The sequence below is a fragment of the Lipomyces tetrasporus genome (genome assembly GCF_029532465.1).
Source record: "Lipomyces tetrasporus strain NRRL Y-64009 chromosome Unknown POJ06scaffold_4, whole genome shotgun sequence".
Classification (NCBI taxonomy): domain Eukaryota; kingdom Fungi; phylum Ascomycota; class Lipomycetes; order Lipomycetales; family Lipomycetaceae; genus Lipomyces; species Lipomyces tetrasporus.
This window is the reverse complement of record NW_026611599.1, coordinates 840,957-854,039: the sequence shown is the minus strand read 5'-3', so window position 1 is coordinate 854,039 and position 13,083 is coordinate 840,957. Positions and strand designations below refer to the sequence as shown.

The following is a 13,083-nucleotide window of genomic DNA, read 5'->3' as shown; positions in this document are numbered from 1 at the left end:
AGCACACTAAATTAGACAGAGGAGGACATACTAGCGTTACTGGAACGGGAGCGATCTTTCCCCGCAGCGGTCACAAATGGGAGGTGATAACAATATTGCCGCTGACTGTGCGGGTTAAACTTTCGAGGCCCTGCGTGCAAATAACGTTTCTTTCCCCGGCGGGGTTCCAGCGCGCCGTGACATTTTCCGTTGTGCTCGCAGGCCGTTGTCTCGGGCTGCGTCACGTCTAGGCCGAGGTCGAAGCTTAGCGCCAAACATCAGCCCTAAAGGCGATCTCCCGAAACCTTATTTCCACCCCCTGACATCTGACATATACCGCCTATATTCTATGTGGTATCATACCCCAGTGCTATTCTAACCTCATATCTAAACTAAACTACCTTCTCGCTGAGCAATGCACTTTCAGCCAGCACTAGTAACCGTGCGTGCATATCTCACGATTAATGGTGCAGAATACGCTACAATACAACAGGTATGGAAATGCGCTACAGAACTAGAACTTTTTTGGCAGTAGCCGATACGGGGCATCAGATGAAGCTTCCTCTGAAAATTAATGCTACAGCTTTGGATAGGCGTATGGCATTACTTGCAGGAGGATTTCAGGTCGGTCCAGCTGCGACTTTTCTGTGGTATTCGGGTTAGGGGAGCCTCTGAGGTGGAAAATTAGCCGCACACAAAATCGCACCAAAGCTCAGTAAAAATCGACGCAAAAAAATCCAGAACAACTGTAGCAGAGCTATTGTTGGCTCTTGAGGCTGTTAAGACATAATATACGAAAGCAATTAATTGTCACTAGAAGCCGCTAGTGATGAGATCTGGCAGATCTGTAACAGCGACAGCCCTTCGCAAGCCCGGTGTGTCTCTCTTTGGAGTGAATTCTGGCATACAACGCCGATTCGTCTATGATACATAGCAGTATCAGCCGCACAGACTTGTAGCACAACTCAGGGGTAGACAAATTTCTCGCAAACAGCAAGCGCACTTGGTCTCACCTATTACGTTCAACTGTGGTATGATCCATAATACGAACTTACTATGACAGACAAATCAGGTCTGCTGATGATGAGCTCGATGTGATCGACAAAAGTCAACCGCATTCATACTATTCCGCTCGCGTAAAAGCAATGGGGTCGCAAAAGGAGTCGCAGGCCAAGCAGAACCGGAAAAAGAAGAGAAGGCTCAAGCGCAAGAATAAGCGGCGAAGGCAAGATGCTATTGATGACGAGCACTATGACTGCGTATCAAGTACTTCTCACCGGCCATTGCCGTATTTGGGCGATATTGCTGAGGGAAAACCAGCTGGCGAGAGGGAGATCGCATCGACCCTCCGATTGGCGGCAAATGTAAATGACCGTCCAGAAGATATTAAAGATGCGACTCTATATATTGACCAAAATTTTCCGGAAGGTGTTGAGGACAGCAGAGATTATGCGGGGGCCGATGGTCGGGATTGGACCAACCATACAGCCGACCATCCAAACTATCATTCTGGCAGGGATGAGGACGACAGTTTAGACGGAGCGGGCGGCGATGACAACAATATGTCCGATGCTGAATGGGAAAAACGTGAATCCAATGCAGAATTCGAGGCAATTAAGGAAGTAGATCGGTTGGACCGCGAACTTGACCTGCAAGAGGAGGAAATTCTATGGACTTTCATGAACACTGGTTCAAGAATTCAACAGTCCAGACGAAAACATAATAGTTAGTATATTGAATAATACGGTATTTGTTTACACTAGCTGACAATAATTTGTGTAGCCACGAACAATTTACACGATATCCGCTAAGCACTTACAACTCCATAGAATTATTGCAAGGTGGCTTACTTCTCTTCCACGTTCTTGACTGTCTCAAAATCATTGTGTTGGTAGTCGATCAATCTTAGGAACATATTTCCAAATTTCTGCGTTGTCTTTGGTGATAGGATGGTGTCCTCAAGCGCGTCAGATGTCGAGTGCTTCTCCGCAGCGCCCGTGCCACAAGCAAATGGTCCCGACTCACTACTCGAAGAACTCAGTATCAGCAGATGATCCGGATCATGCAATGTGTGGGTCTCGATATGAAGCTGTGTGACTTTGTTCATCTGGGACATCGGCGGACTGGTGATAGCATCTTTAATAACTGCTGGACAACGCTGAGATACAGTTAAGGTCGCAGGACGTGTAGAAAGAGATTTCTTTTGCGTACCGTCTGGATGTCGCGATCTCGCAGACTGGTCTTGCAAAAAAGCCATTTTCTTTGATGTATGGTGTGCTGCAAGTACACATGTTTGTGGAAGACGATGTATATTAGCCGCATGCAAAAGCGTTCTCAAATTGGCCGGTTGCCTCGCATGCCTGAACGCCACAGTCCTTAAATGCCAATACCGTAAATGAAACATAACTCCAATATTTACAGAAGCAATATTACACAATATTCAGCTACAAAGAAAATCTGCATATTATTCATCTTCCGTGTATTGTTCCGTGACGGTGTCGGACTCCACACCATCGGTGTGCACATCCTCCTCATCTTTTTGTATCCGACCACCATTAGCGTTGCTACTATACCGACTGTCTTTATCTTGGGCAGTGGACTTATCTAATGGTGATGATACCTGACTGCTGGCTACGCTATCGGCTCGCCTCCATGGCTTTTGTCTACCGGAAAACGCATTTTGCCGTAATAGACTGTCAGCGACTTCGCTTCTGTGGTTTGGCGTATGAGGAGACGTCTCATCAATCTCGCTACCACTGCTAACCTCAGCAGCTCGTCTTCGTTTCGATTTGGTAGGTTGTCGTGGAGCTCTAGTAGATCGTGATCTTTTCTTCGGTGTCGTCGTTGTCTCCCCCTTGATATCTTCGCGGAATTCGAAATCCAATTCTTTATCCGCATCTCCACCAAGCTCATTTATCTTTTGCTTCTTTTCATTGAGCAGAATTCGCATTTTTTCCAAAGTTTTTATCTCGCTCTCGTCTTTCTTCTTCAGAAATTCCTTTGCTTGATTGCGAAGATCGTCGACCTGCTTCTTAGTGGCATGTAGCTCTCTTTTTGCTTCCGCGATTTGCTTCCCTAGTATCAAATATTCCCTAACAGAATCTGAAACCCACCGCATAGGACTGATCAATGGATTGTCGTCATATTTGAATTCGACAGTGCCAAGCACGTTCTATTGACATGTAAGCATTTCCTAGTTCCAGCAGCTGAATCCACATACCGTAAAGTGGTCAACATAATATTCAATTGATATCTAGATGCGTTAGACACTTAAAGAAAACACAGCCAGATCAGGACAGAGAAAATCGTACCAGATAATTTTTGTTATGATCCTTCACTCCTTTCAAAAATACTAGAGGATATCTGTATTTGTCACGAAGTTCCGGTCCTTCGAAGGTGTCTTCATGTAAAAATATCCATAACAGTAAGCTAGCCCATTCACCACTAGGAATCAAATTGTTGTGACTCCGTATTTTCTCAGCCTCTAAAGGCGTAACTTCATAGATCTAGTCGGTTAACGTTCAGACATATGGAACGCATAGGGACTTACGACGTACGGAATATGGCTTCTTGCCGTCAGTGGCTGCAATACCAACTGAAAACTTCGTTGGCGATGGGTTCTCGTCGACCTGATCTGCGCACATAACAAATGGTCCACCTTTGTTGAGCTCTGCGAACGATAATGGACCACGAGAGCATTCGTCATTTCTTGGATTGTAAAGTCTTGAGTCATCCGACAGGTTATCTTCGTGTAGATCTTCCATTTCTACGCTATATTCGGAATCCACTTCAAAGTTGGATATACCAATATACTCAGTCTGTGCTCTTAGAAATACTTGCGTATGGCGTACAGAACATGATATATATCGCACTGAATCTAGATCGTAAGAACAATCACACGCGTTGATATTTGAGGATATGTGAGGCGACGTCAATGCGGCTCAACTCTTCGCTTCTTCTGGTCGACCTTTCGTCGATTATACCCAAGACAACAGTGCACGTGCCACACAGTATAACCTCCACATTTTATGCTACATTAGCAACTTAAATACGAAAAGTCTCTGGCGGTAGTGACACTCAGCTGTCCGCCTGAGACTTCCATAAAGGCCTTTAGATCATTAGCGTTTCCGTCGCAACACATCTCGCGTCGTCCGATACTCCCTTGTTGTAACAGTCATGGCGTCTCCTAATCGTCGTTTGCGAGATCGATCGTTCTCGCCTATTGGCAGGGACTTTCTTTCCACTTCCCCTGTCCCGTCCATAGCTTCGATCTCATCAGTCGCGTCGGGGACGACAGTCGTCGAGACACTTCGATCTAAGAAGCATCATGCAGCGAGTCATGTATCTCACAGGCCGCGACGTGTTATCGGTGGAGACAGTTTCCAGCTGCCTCCAGAAATACCATCATCGGCGATCGTATCTCAAACATCGAGTGGGGGCGAAGAGAGCCTAGATCAAATGAAATGTCCTATATGTAATGAAACGATGGTACGTACTTGTCAGCTCTGTCGCACACCATCCAGAATGTGCTCTTTGCTAATAATCGCTTTGTCAGACGAACCTAGCGGAGTTAAATGCCCACCTTGACGAATATCATAACGATGTGGGACAGGGCGAGAAGGATAACATGCGGTCAAAATTCATGAAATATCTGTCAAAGGCCAAAAATTTCACTCCAGTACAGGCATTAAATCAGACATTTGCGTATGCAGATATATCAGATCTTGGCTTCACTATGCCTTTGGCACCAGGTATCAGTCCCGACACATCGTCATTCGCTCCATCCAATAGTGGAGCTGGTTTTGCAGGACCAGGTGCGCTGGGTTCGACAAGCGGTGTCACTTTTGTTGGTCCTCATAATATCACTCCAGCTGGTGGCAATGGGAACGCCCGCAGAGTAACTTCTCCAGCGGGTATCAATGGTTCACATTCCCATGCTGTTCACCAGAAGCCGAAGTTGACCGAAGAGTCTATTACTCGTGCACATTGGCAACGAGAAACTGGAAACGATCATTGCTCAGAATATAGCTGCAGGCGTCTTCTCACTAGTAAAACCGGGAAAGTAAATTGTCGGTCTTGTGGAAAGCTTTTCTGCGATGAACATGCGGCATGTCAGATGAAGCTTAATAAGCGAGCGAAGTGGGATCCTGCGCACGGAATTTGGGCAAGAGTCTGCTTTTCGTGCTTCGAGAGCCGTCCAGGATTTAACGACACTTCTGGGACAATAGAGGATCTCTCGAGCCTGTTCACGGAGAATAGAAGGAAAACCGTCACCAAGGCACATTTGGAGGCGAATTTGTTGGAGAAACGTCTTGCGAAGTTAATAAAGCTTTTGATTGAAACCAGCGATCCGAGCGTCAAGGATTTGAGTATGCCGGCTATTACTGGCGCTGGAGCTAGTCAAATGGCAAAAGGGGCGGCTGGTGCAGCAGCTACTCTGGCAACCGGGTACTTGAAGCAGCTAAGGAACTATCGTAAACAGCCCGAGCAGTCAATTGTCGCATGGCAGGATGACAAGGATGTTCAAGATTGCCCTTACTGTGAACAAAAGTTTACATTCTCTTTACGAAAGCATCATTGTCGGCTATGTGGAAAAGTTGTGTGCGCTTCGCCGGAAACTATGTGCTCGTCGAGAATAGTATTGGACATGGAAGCGAGTATGTACTCGAAACGGTTTAATGGCAATGTTCTAACTGTTCATAGTCTCCGAGTACCTCTCTGAAAAGATGTATGAAGACATTGCCGTCAGGGTGCGTGTGTGCAAGGATTGCCGGGCAATAGTCTTCGGCCGTCGCGAATTCTCCGAGGATGTTGCGCATAAGCCGAACTTCGTCAAAGTGTACGAGAACATGGTTGAGTTCAGGCGCGGAATAGAGTCACTGCTTCCACGCTTCCAGAAGTTGCTTGGCAACTTCGACGATCCAAGCAAGCCTCCATCGCATGAGCTTTTGGCCGAAGCGTCGAGAGTGCGCAAGAAGTTGCTATACAGTTTTCAGGAATATGACACTGCTGCTAAACGTATTTGGAAGATGTCAACATCCTCGGCACAACAAGCTAAGTTACAGAGTAATGTTCATATGGCTGCCATGCAAGTTCTGCAGCTCTATATGCTTCCTTTGCGCAGTTTACCGAACGCTTTGAAGCATGCTCAGACATAGAAGCCGTGGTGTGAGAAGCTCAAGGAACGGCACGGATTGTTTCAGTAGATTCGGCATTTAATGGAGCTCTAAGTGTATAGTAAATGTTTTGAGAATATGGTCATTGCAAATGGCGTATGGGGCGTTGCAGTTAACATGTTGTAGTACATGTTTTGGTAAATACATAATACAAAGTAGAAGGAATTGCATCAGTATTATAGTTGTGTAGACAGGTTAGCTAGCGTTAGATTCTGGATGTAGGGCCGGCAAGAGAAATTTAGGTTCAGGATAAGCGCCTCGACCATTCTCACTCCGTGGGTTGATGTAACTGCTTTCAGCGTCATATAGGAGCGCGCAGACATCCTCGACAGAACAACTCTACACGGGCATCACTACACGCGCTACGGAACACTAACGCCTTCGATATCGTTGCTGACGCGACAGCGAATCAAGCAGCACAACTTTACGAATTTGTCGTTCTGTTTGAGAGACGACAAGCTCTGTAGTCTTACTTTCGTGGCCAACTACCCCAGATCCTTAGTTTCGGCTCATGGTCGCCGAAAACGACACATGCAACGCATTCAGCCGCCGCCATGAATGCTCCGTCACCTACAACGTCCTCCGCGGGTACTGGCACCACAGCCACTGGCTTTGGAGCGACAAAAGTGGCCATTGACGCCATAGATAGGAAAATCATGGGCCTCCGAGCTCGATTGACACCTGATCCATACTGCGATCCTGCATTCCGCGAAGAATATGTGACTTATCTGTCGCCTGGGTCAAGCGCAACTGTTCCACGGAGTGGCGGGCTGTCGGGGCTGGAGGATTCAGTGAGCGATGGGGCTAGTGGTAGTGGAAGGGTGTGGGATGAGGACGATTATTATCCACTTTTAGGGACAGATCATAAACCACAGAGAGCCTCGCAAATACAGGACGAGCAAGAAGCTAGCAGTGCCCATACTACACAAGAACGGTATTCGCCATTAAGAGAATCCGGTTGGAAACATGACCGACAACATGGTAATAGATCCGACAGTCAAGCAATGCTCGACATTATCCAGGACAGGGGTCTCGTCAACCCCCATCACCACAGCGATGGAGACAAGGATGCAGGCAGCGTACTTAGGGATGAGGATCAAGACATATCTTACGATCGGGATCAAAATCGTGAGCGCGATACAGAAGGGAACGGTAGCGTACGGTGGTATGGCAACCATGACCGAGATAGGGCCAACCAACATGACCATCATGGTATCGACCGCCATAAAGAACCCGAAAACCGCAACAGGCTTCTTGTGCGGGATCGTGCTCACTATAGCCACAAACTCTCAAGTAATGAGAGTGAAAGGAACGATATTGGTCAGCCTAGACACAGAAATGACCCATACAGGGGCCACAATGGTTCGTCAATACCACCTTCACCACCGAATGAAGTATCTGACAATACCAAGGCCAAAAAGCAGGTAGGAACCGATGCTATTGTTTGCATGCAAACGATCAAGCTAATTGCATCAATATAGCTGTCAATATCACGTGAAGATATCGATTACCATCCCCTCGCACGGCTGCCATCTATGTTAAGTCCAACTATCCCTTCCGTCTTCGATTCTGATGAAGCGGATATCGGAAAGATGTTGGGCATGATAACTCCTACACTTCCACCATACTTTGATACCGATCTGTCTGCGCTGGGTATACGACTGGAGGACGACCGACATAATAGATACAGCAAAATGCCATCGGATCCAGTGCTTCAAAGTCATGATAATTCATCAACTGGCAAACCGCGCAGTCGCATCGTTGTTCTACGCGTTCCGTCTTTTAAGTCCGGAAATACTGCACCTAGAAAGCGCGATTTATCAGAAAACGTGAGAGAAGATGCTAAGAGGCGGAAGCTGGAAAACGCATTAGCAAGCCGAGAACAGAAAGCCAAGCCAGCCGTCTCGGCGATACCTCAGTCGTCGACTGACAAAGCACTATCGATATCTGCTATATCATCGAAATCGTCCCTGAAAATTGCTACCGTTGCGGCTGGTATAGCGTCCAAATCTTCTAGAACAACATCGCCTATATCGTCATTGTCCCCTCAACACCCAATTGTATTCTCCAAGGAGAATATTAGCTCCAGTAAGCTGATCACATCGCCATTAGACCGTCAGGCCGCCACTCCGCCATCTCAGGTAGTTGCTCCCAATGACGCTGCATCGACTCCCGGAACACCAAGTACAAAAAAGAGTACACTTGCTGAATATAATAAACGGCGGCTTATCGCTGGAGGCGACGCATCCTTCTCGCCAGCGTCGCACAAAAATGAATACGCGAATGACAAGGTATCAGCATCTACTACGCATAGGTTGTCCTCAATAGACTCATCGCACAATACGATACAGAAAACAAGCAGTAACGGTGGTGTATCTTCTAACACTCAGGCCGCCCAGGTTCTTGAACGCAAAGCGCAAAAATGGATTGCTATTGCTACTGATAGAAAGCACGAGTCAGACAGACAAAAGGAAGCCGGCGACCTGAAGGTAGCAAGCTTATATGCCATGGATGCGCTGCTGTAAGTGATTTTCTAAATTGTGTTCCACATTGACGTCTAATTCGCTAATAGTGCCTATCTCGTTGGTTTTGACTACGATGACAAGTGCTTGACTATCAAAAACCGCGTTCCATCGGATAAGAACTGGAGTACTCTTGTTCCATTCACTCGTCACCTAGTGACCCTGCATGAATCCAGCAAGGCTCCTTTTCTGGCCGGTCTCAGCTATCAAATCCGTGCAGTTGTCTATCTCCGCATGGCAGGATATCAGCGTCAAACAGTGAAGGCATTACAACATTCTTCTGTTGTGGAAGCACGCGAAAGTGGGACCGCGGAATCTCCTGAAACAACAGCATCTGGTGGAAGTAGTACTAACAACCACGTTGCCGAGGTAACTGAATTACTCACGAAAGCTTCAAGGAACATGGATTTAGCCGCTTACGATTTTCAAAGAGCCACAAGAATGTTCCCGATAGAAGCTGTAATTGAGCGGTGTCCCCAGACATGGCGCCGGCGTGCTTTACCGGCCGAGCATCTCTCTCAGTCAATGTCAGCTGTCATGGGCGGAGGATCAAGTGGACCTGGGTTACGCCCATTGGAGGACCAGTTCGTGTTGCCAATACAGATGTATTCTAGCGTTCGGGAAGTGGCGGCATTTGGTGCATCGCTGCTTAGAGAATGGGCCGACCAAAATAACCTGAAATACGAATCGGCCCTCGCGAAGGGGACATCGGAGCAATGATGGTAGACCGCTTAGTTTTTGGAATTCAGTTTTTGGAATTCGTGGACGTTACCATTTCGTTGTACAATATTGGTAGTATTTGGATTTTGATCTGTTCGCATATGGTTTGATGGCGTTATATGTCCTATGATTCTCGCTATATGGTGTAGACCATCAATTTTTACCTTGTCACGATATGAATGTGATCAATCATTTTCTGTTATTCTAATAATCTGGTCTCTTATTCGACGTCAAACTTCATGGAATACTAGAATAAAATCAACTGACAAAAGCATACACGAAGACAAACTTAGCGCGCACACAAGAGATTAGCATGGTACAATGACCAATAGAGCAGCTTGCCATGTACACAAAACAAGGAACAAAACAAACAAATCCGAAATCCACCAAACGTTACAGATCAAGAATTCAATCGAACCAAACTACCACAAAACGCATCTGGGCTGCTTATTCTTGCATTGGAACGCATCAATGAACTCCTGCGAATCCTCCGCGACCGCGAGCACGCGCACAAAGCTCGGCGAGTGAGGGTCGGTGTAGATTCTCTGAGCCGCCGTACCGGGCCTAATCTTGCCGCACCACCAACGGCCGTAGTTAATAAAGAAAATTTGTTCCCTTGTCAGGTTCAAGCCCGGCAAGATCGGACTTGGGTTTTGCGCTTCGTGCTTCTTCCACGCGTTGAACGACGCCGCGATACCGCCATTGTCGGCAATGTTCTCGCCCTCGGTGAGCTTCCCGTTCACGTGCAGGATATTTCCGTCTTCGTCCACGACAGTGTACTCGGAGTATTGGTCAATAAAGCATTGCGCTCTTGAATCGAATTCTCGGGCGGTAACTGGAGTCCACCAATCGTTCAAGACACCGTGCTCGTCGTATTCGCGACCCTGATTGTCGAACGCGTGCGAGAGTTCGTGGCCGGCGACGGCGCCAAAGGCACCGTAGTTCATGTAACTAGGCTGAGATTCTGAGAAGACCGGAGGTTGGAGGATACCAGCCGGGAAGACGATCTCGCCAAGAGGAGGATTGTAGTATGCGTTCACGGTTGAAGGCGTCATGCCCCACGCCGCTCGATCCGTCAATTTACCGAGCGACTTCCATTCCTCGGTTGCAGCCTGCTGTCTGGCAGATACGTAGTTTTCAAAGTACGTCATCGACGACACGGTCAATTCCTTATAGTACTCAGCTAGACTTTCCGATGACTTAACGTTAGGGCTCTGGTCAGGGTATCCGATTTTCTGGACCAAGTTATGCACCTTGTCGATGGCGACGCCCTTGGTCTTGACGTCCATCCATGGCAAAACATTAAGTTTCTCGACAAACGCCTCCTTAATTCCGTTGATAATTTCTTCGCCCATGCGCTTGGCCTCTGGCGAGAAAGCATCGTCGACGTAGTACTTCCCAAGAATCCACCCGGTGAGGGAGTCGACTTCATTCACGCAGGTCTTCCATCGTTCAGGGCGAACGCTGACATCAATACCTCGGAGCCTATTCCTGAACTCAGTCACAGGTTGCGAAACTGACTCAGACAAGTGACTCGCAAGGACTTCTATTGCCTTCCAGAGGAAGTAAGTTTGCAGAGTCTCGCGGGAAGCGGAGGCCACAACGTCGTTTAAGTCGATAAGGAATTGGGGGTAGGAAACTATAATCTTAGAGGGAAGTATGCTGGAACCGGTCATTGTGCGGATTATGTGGCCGAAATCAATCGCACCGAACGCCTCCTGAAGTGCGGCAGGAGTGTACGGATGATACGTCTTGCCCCCGTCATAGAGTTCCTCGCTGGGAGCAAATTAGTAATTTGCAAATAGAACACAAGCCAGGGTCACTTACAGATCCATTCCAATATTGGCAAGGTTGGTTTCAAAATCGACGACGTCTTTAGCCAATTTCTCGTATCGCGCATCAGCCTCGGCTGCCGTTAACGAACTATTCGCATCAACTAGCACATTGGCCAAAACCTGCTTGATCGCAAGGACGTAACTCTCAATAACTGCCGGCATAGAGTAGTAATCCTTCGACGGCAGGCCGTTCAATGGTTGATACAGTTTCAGCGCGTCATAATCGGGGTCCATATCGTCAGCATCAATATCGAACTGAATTAGAGCGGTGACGGCCAGTGTCTGCAAGTACAAGACCGTCTCTGTCACGTCGGCAGCCGCAGCGCGGGTAGACTTGGCGAAGAGGGAACTAGGGCCCTCGGCCCACGACTTGACTGTCTCAATAGCTCCTTCGTAGGTCGGGTAAGTCGCCATGATCTGCTCGAGGATGCTGTAAATGGGCTCTGCACCCCGAGAATCAATGCGGTCAGTGTCCATGCACGCAGCATACACACCGGTAGCCTTATCCCAAATCTGCCGGTCAGCAGCCGACGTGCCAGTGTACTCGCCTTCGAGAATCTGCCGGGAGAGGCGAAGTGAGTCCTCGTACATTACGGTTGAAGTGAAGTAGTCGCCCTGGTCGGCTCTCAAGTCATGTTTTGCGATCCACCCGCCACACGTGTACTGGAAGAAATCTTCGCAAGGGTCAGCGGTCAAATCGACGTCCGCAAGTAGACCAGCCGCAACTGTGACGCACTCGGGAGTGAGACAGATTTCGTCGACCGGCGCGGTATCGTTGCGATGAGTCAACTTCCACAATCCACGGAGCATCAGAACAAAGACAATGAATCCCGCAAATGCCAGACCTAGTTTCACCCAAAACGGCTTCTTCTTTATTCTAACGGTTGTAGATTGGCCATTGCCAGCTTGCGCGGCACCTTCATCTGAGGCAAAGATGGCGGTGACAGTTTCGGGGTTGGTGGGATACGGAATCTCATTTGTTGTTTCTGAAGTCAGAAGAGGAGCTGAGTCGGCTTCGTCGTCACTCGCAATGCTGCTATTACTATCCGGAATGCGGTCACGCGTGGCTGCCGCGGAGTCACTGTGGAGACGTCGTTAGTACCATGACCGAATCCTTCTGACGATGAATTGCGACGTAAGAGCTAAGTAACTCTGAAGCACGCAATAATATAAAACAATAATGTATATAATAAAGCGAACTGCAATATTTTGCATCTCTTATGAGCTTGCAAACATTTCTCCAGCAACTCTTCAACACTGCACAAACGGCTACACCCTACTCGGTCAAAACGCACTAAGTTAACAAACTTACAATCCTTCTTCAGCCATCTTCAGCCGGATCCAATTCAATCTCAGGAACACGCCAAATTCGGTTTCCGTTCGCGTTCAATACTTCCAGTCCAGCGGAAACGGCCTCTGGAAGTGAACAACTACGAAGCTCGACTCACTTCCAAACGCGGCAAGCTCGGGTCGGCGGGGATGGTGATAAGCAATGTGTACCATTTAAGGTACACTTCATGTCCACATGTATTCAATATAAAGTAGGGTACCTCTGGCGGTACTTACCCTAACCCTTCCGCGACATCACCTTGTTGGCATTCGTGCTAACTGATCAACCGTCTAGGTTACCCTTGCCCAATTTAAAGCGAGCCCTTACCCTACAAACTCAGCTAAATGCCCTTACCCTTATCACGTGATTTTGAACAATCAATGATGAGCCGCACGTTGTCTCGGGTTGTCGGTCGAGGAAACTTTGCTCGAACGTGCATTACCCCTGAATTCATAAACCTTAAAAATATTTTGTACGACAAGTCGCGCGACTTTTTTTTTTCCGTGCCGACCGGCGCGTCG

The 13,083-nt window shown here is 47.8% G+C and overlaps 5 protein-coding genes across 5 annotated transcripts; 3 read left to right on the top strand and 2 right to left on the bottom strand.

The window, feature by feature from the left end:
- Positions 1-719: 719 nt before the first annotated feature.
- Positions 720-2,076, top strand: POJ06DRAFT_90094 (uncharacterized protein). The gene has a single exon (XM_056191732.1). The coding sequence runs from the start codon at positions 1,125-1,127 to the stop codon at positions 1,707-1,709; it is 585 nt and encodes a 194-aa protein (XP_056044619.1). The 5' UTR covers positions 720-1,124; the 3' UTR covers positions 1,710-2,076.
- Positions 2,077-2,443: 367 nt separating this feature from the next.
- Positions 2,444-3,972, bottom strand: POJ06DRAFT_289652 (uncharacterized protein; the record flags this gene model as incomplete). Its single annotated transcript, XM_056190319.1, has 4 exons — positions 3,537-3,972; positions 3,291-3,485; positions 3,200-3,232; positions 2,444-3,151 (listed from the first exon to the last, which is right to left on the bottom strand). The coding sequence occupies exons 1-4, from the start codon at positions 3,741-3,743 to the stop codon at positions 2,444-2,446; spliced, it is 1,143 nt and encodes a 380-aa protein (XP_056044618.1). The 5' UTR covers positions 3,744-3,972.
- A 76-nt stretch (positions 3,973-4,048) lies between these two features.
- On the top strand, positions 4,049-6,389 carry POJ06DRAFT_295033 (FYVE zinc finger-domain-containing protein). Its single transcript, XM_056190493.1, has 3 exons — positions 4,049-4,467; positions 4,535-5,636; positions 5,683-6,389. The coding sequence occupies exons 1-3, from the start codon at positions 4,156-4,158 to the stop codon at positions 6,135-6,137; spliced, it is 1,869 nt and encodes a 622-aa protein (XP_056044617.1). The 5' UTR covers positions 4,049-4,155; the 3' UTR covers positions 6,138-6,389.
- Positions 6,390-6,473: 84 nt separating this feature from the next.
- Positions 6,474-9,571, top strand: POJ06DRAFT_250641 (uncharacterized protein). The gene is made up of 3 exons (XM_056187315.1): positions 6,474-7,579; positions 7,637-8,676; positions 8,728-9,571. Exons 1-3 carry the CDS (start codon positions 6,710-6,712, stop codon positions 9,395-9,397), a joined length of 2,580 nt encoding a protein of 859 aa, XP_056044616.1. The 5' UTR covers positions 6,474-6,709; the 3' UTR covers positions 9,398-9,571.
- Positions 9,572-9,819: 248 nt separating this feature from the next.
- On the bottom strand, positions 9,820-12,042 carry POJ06DRAFT_195661 (uncharacterized protein; the record flags this gene model as incomplete). The annotated part of the gene is made up of 2 exons (XM_056184997.1): positions 9,820-11,173; positions 11,225-12,042. The coding sequence occupies 2 exons, from the start codon at positions 12,040-12,042 to the stop codon at positions 9,820-9,822; spliced, it is 2,172 nt and encodes a 723-aa protein (XP_056044615.1).
- Between the last annotated feature and the right edge of the window lie 1,041 nt (positions 12,043-13,083).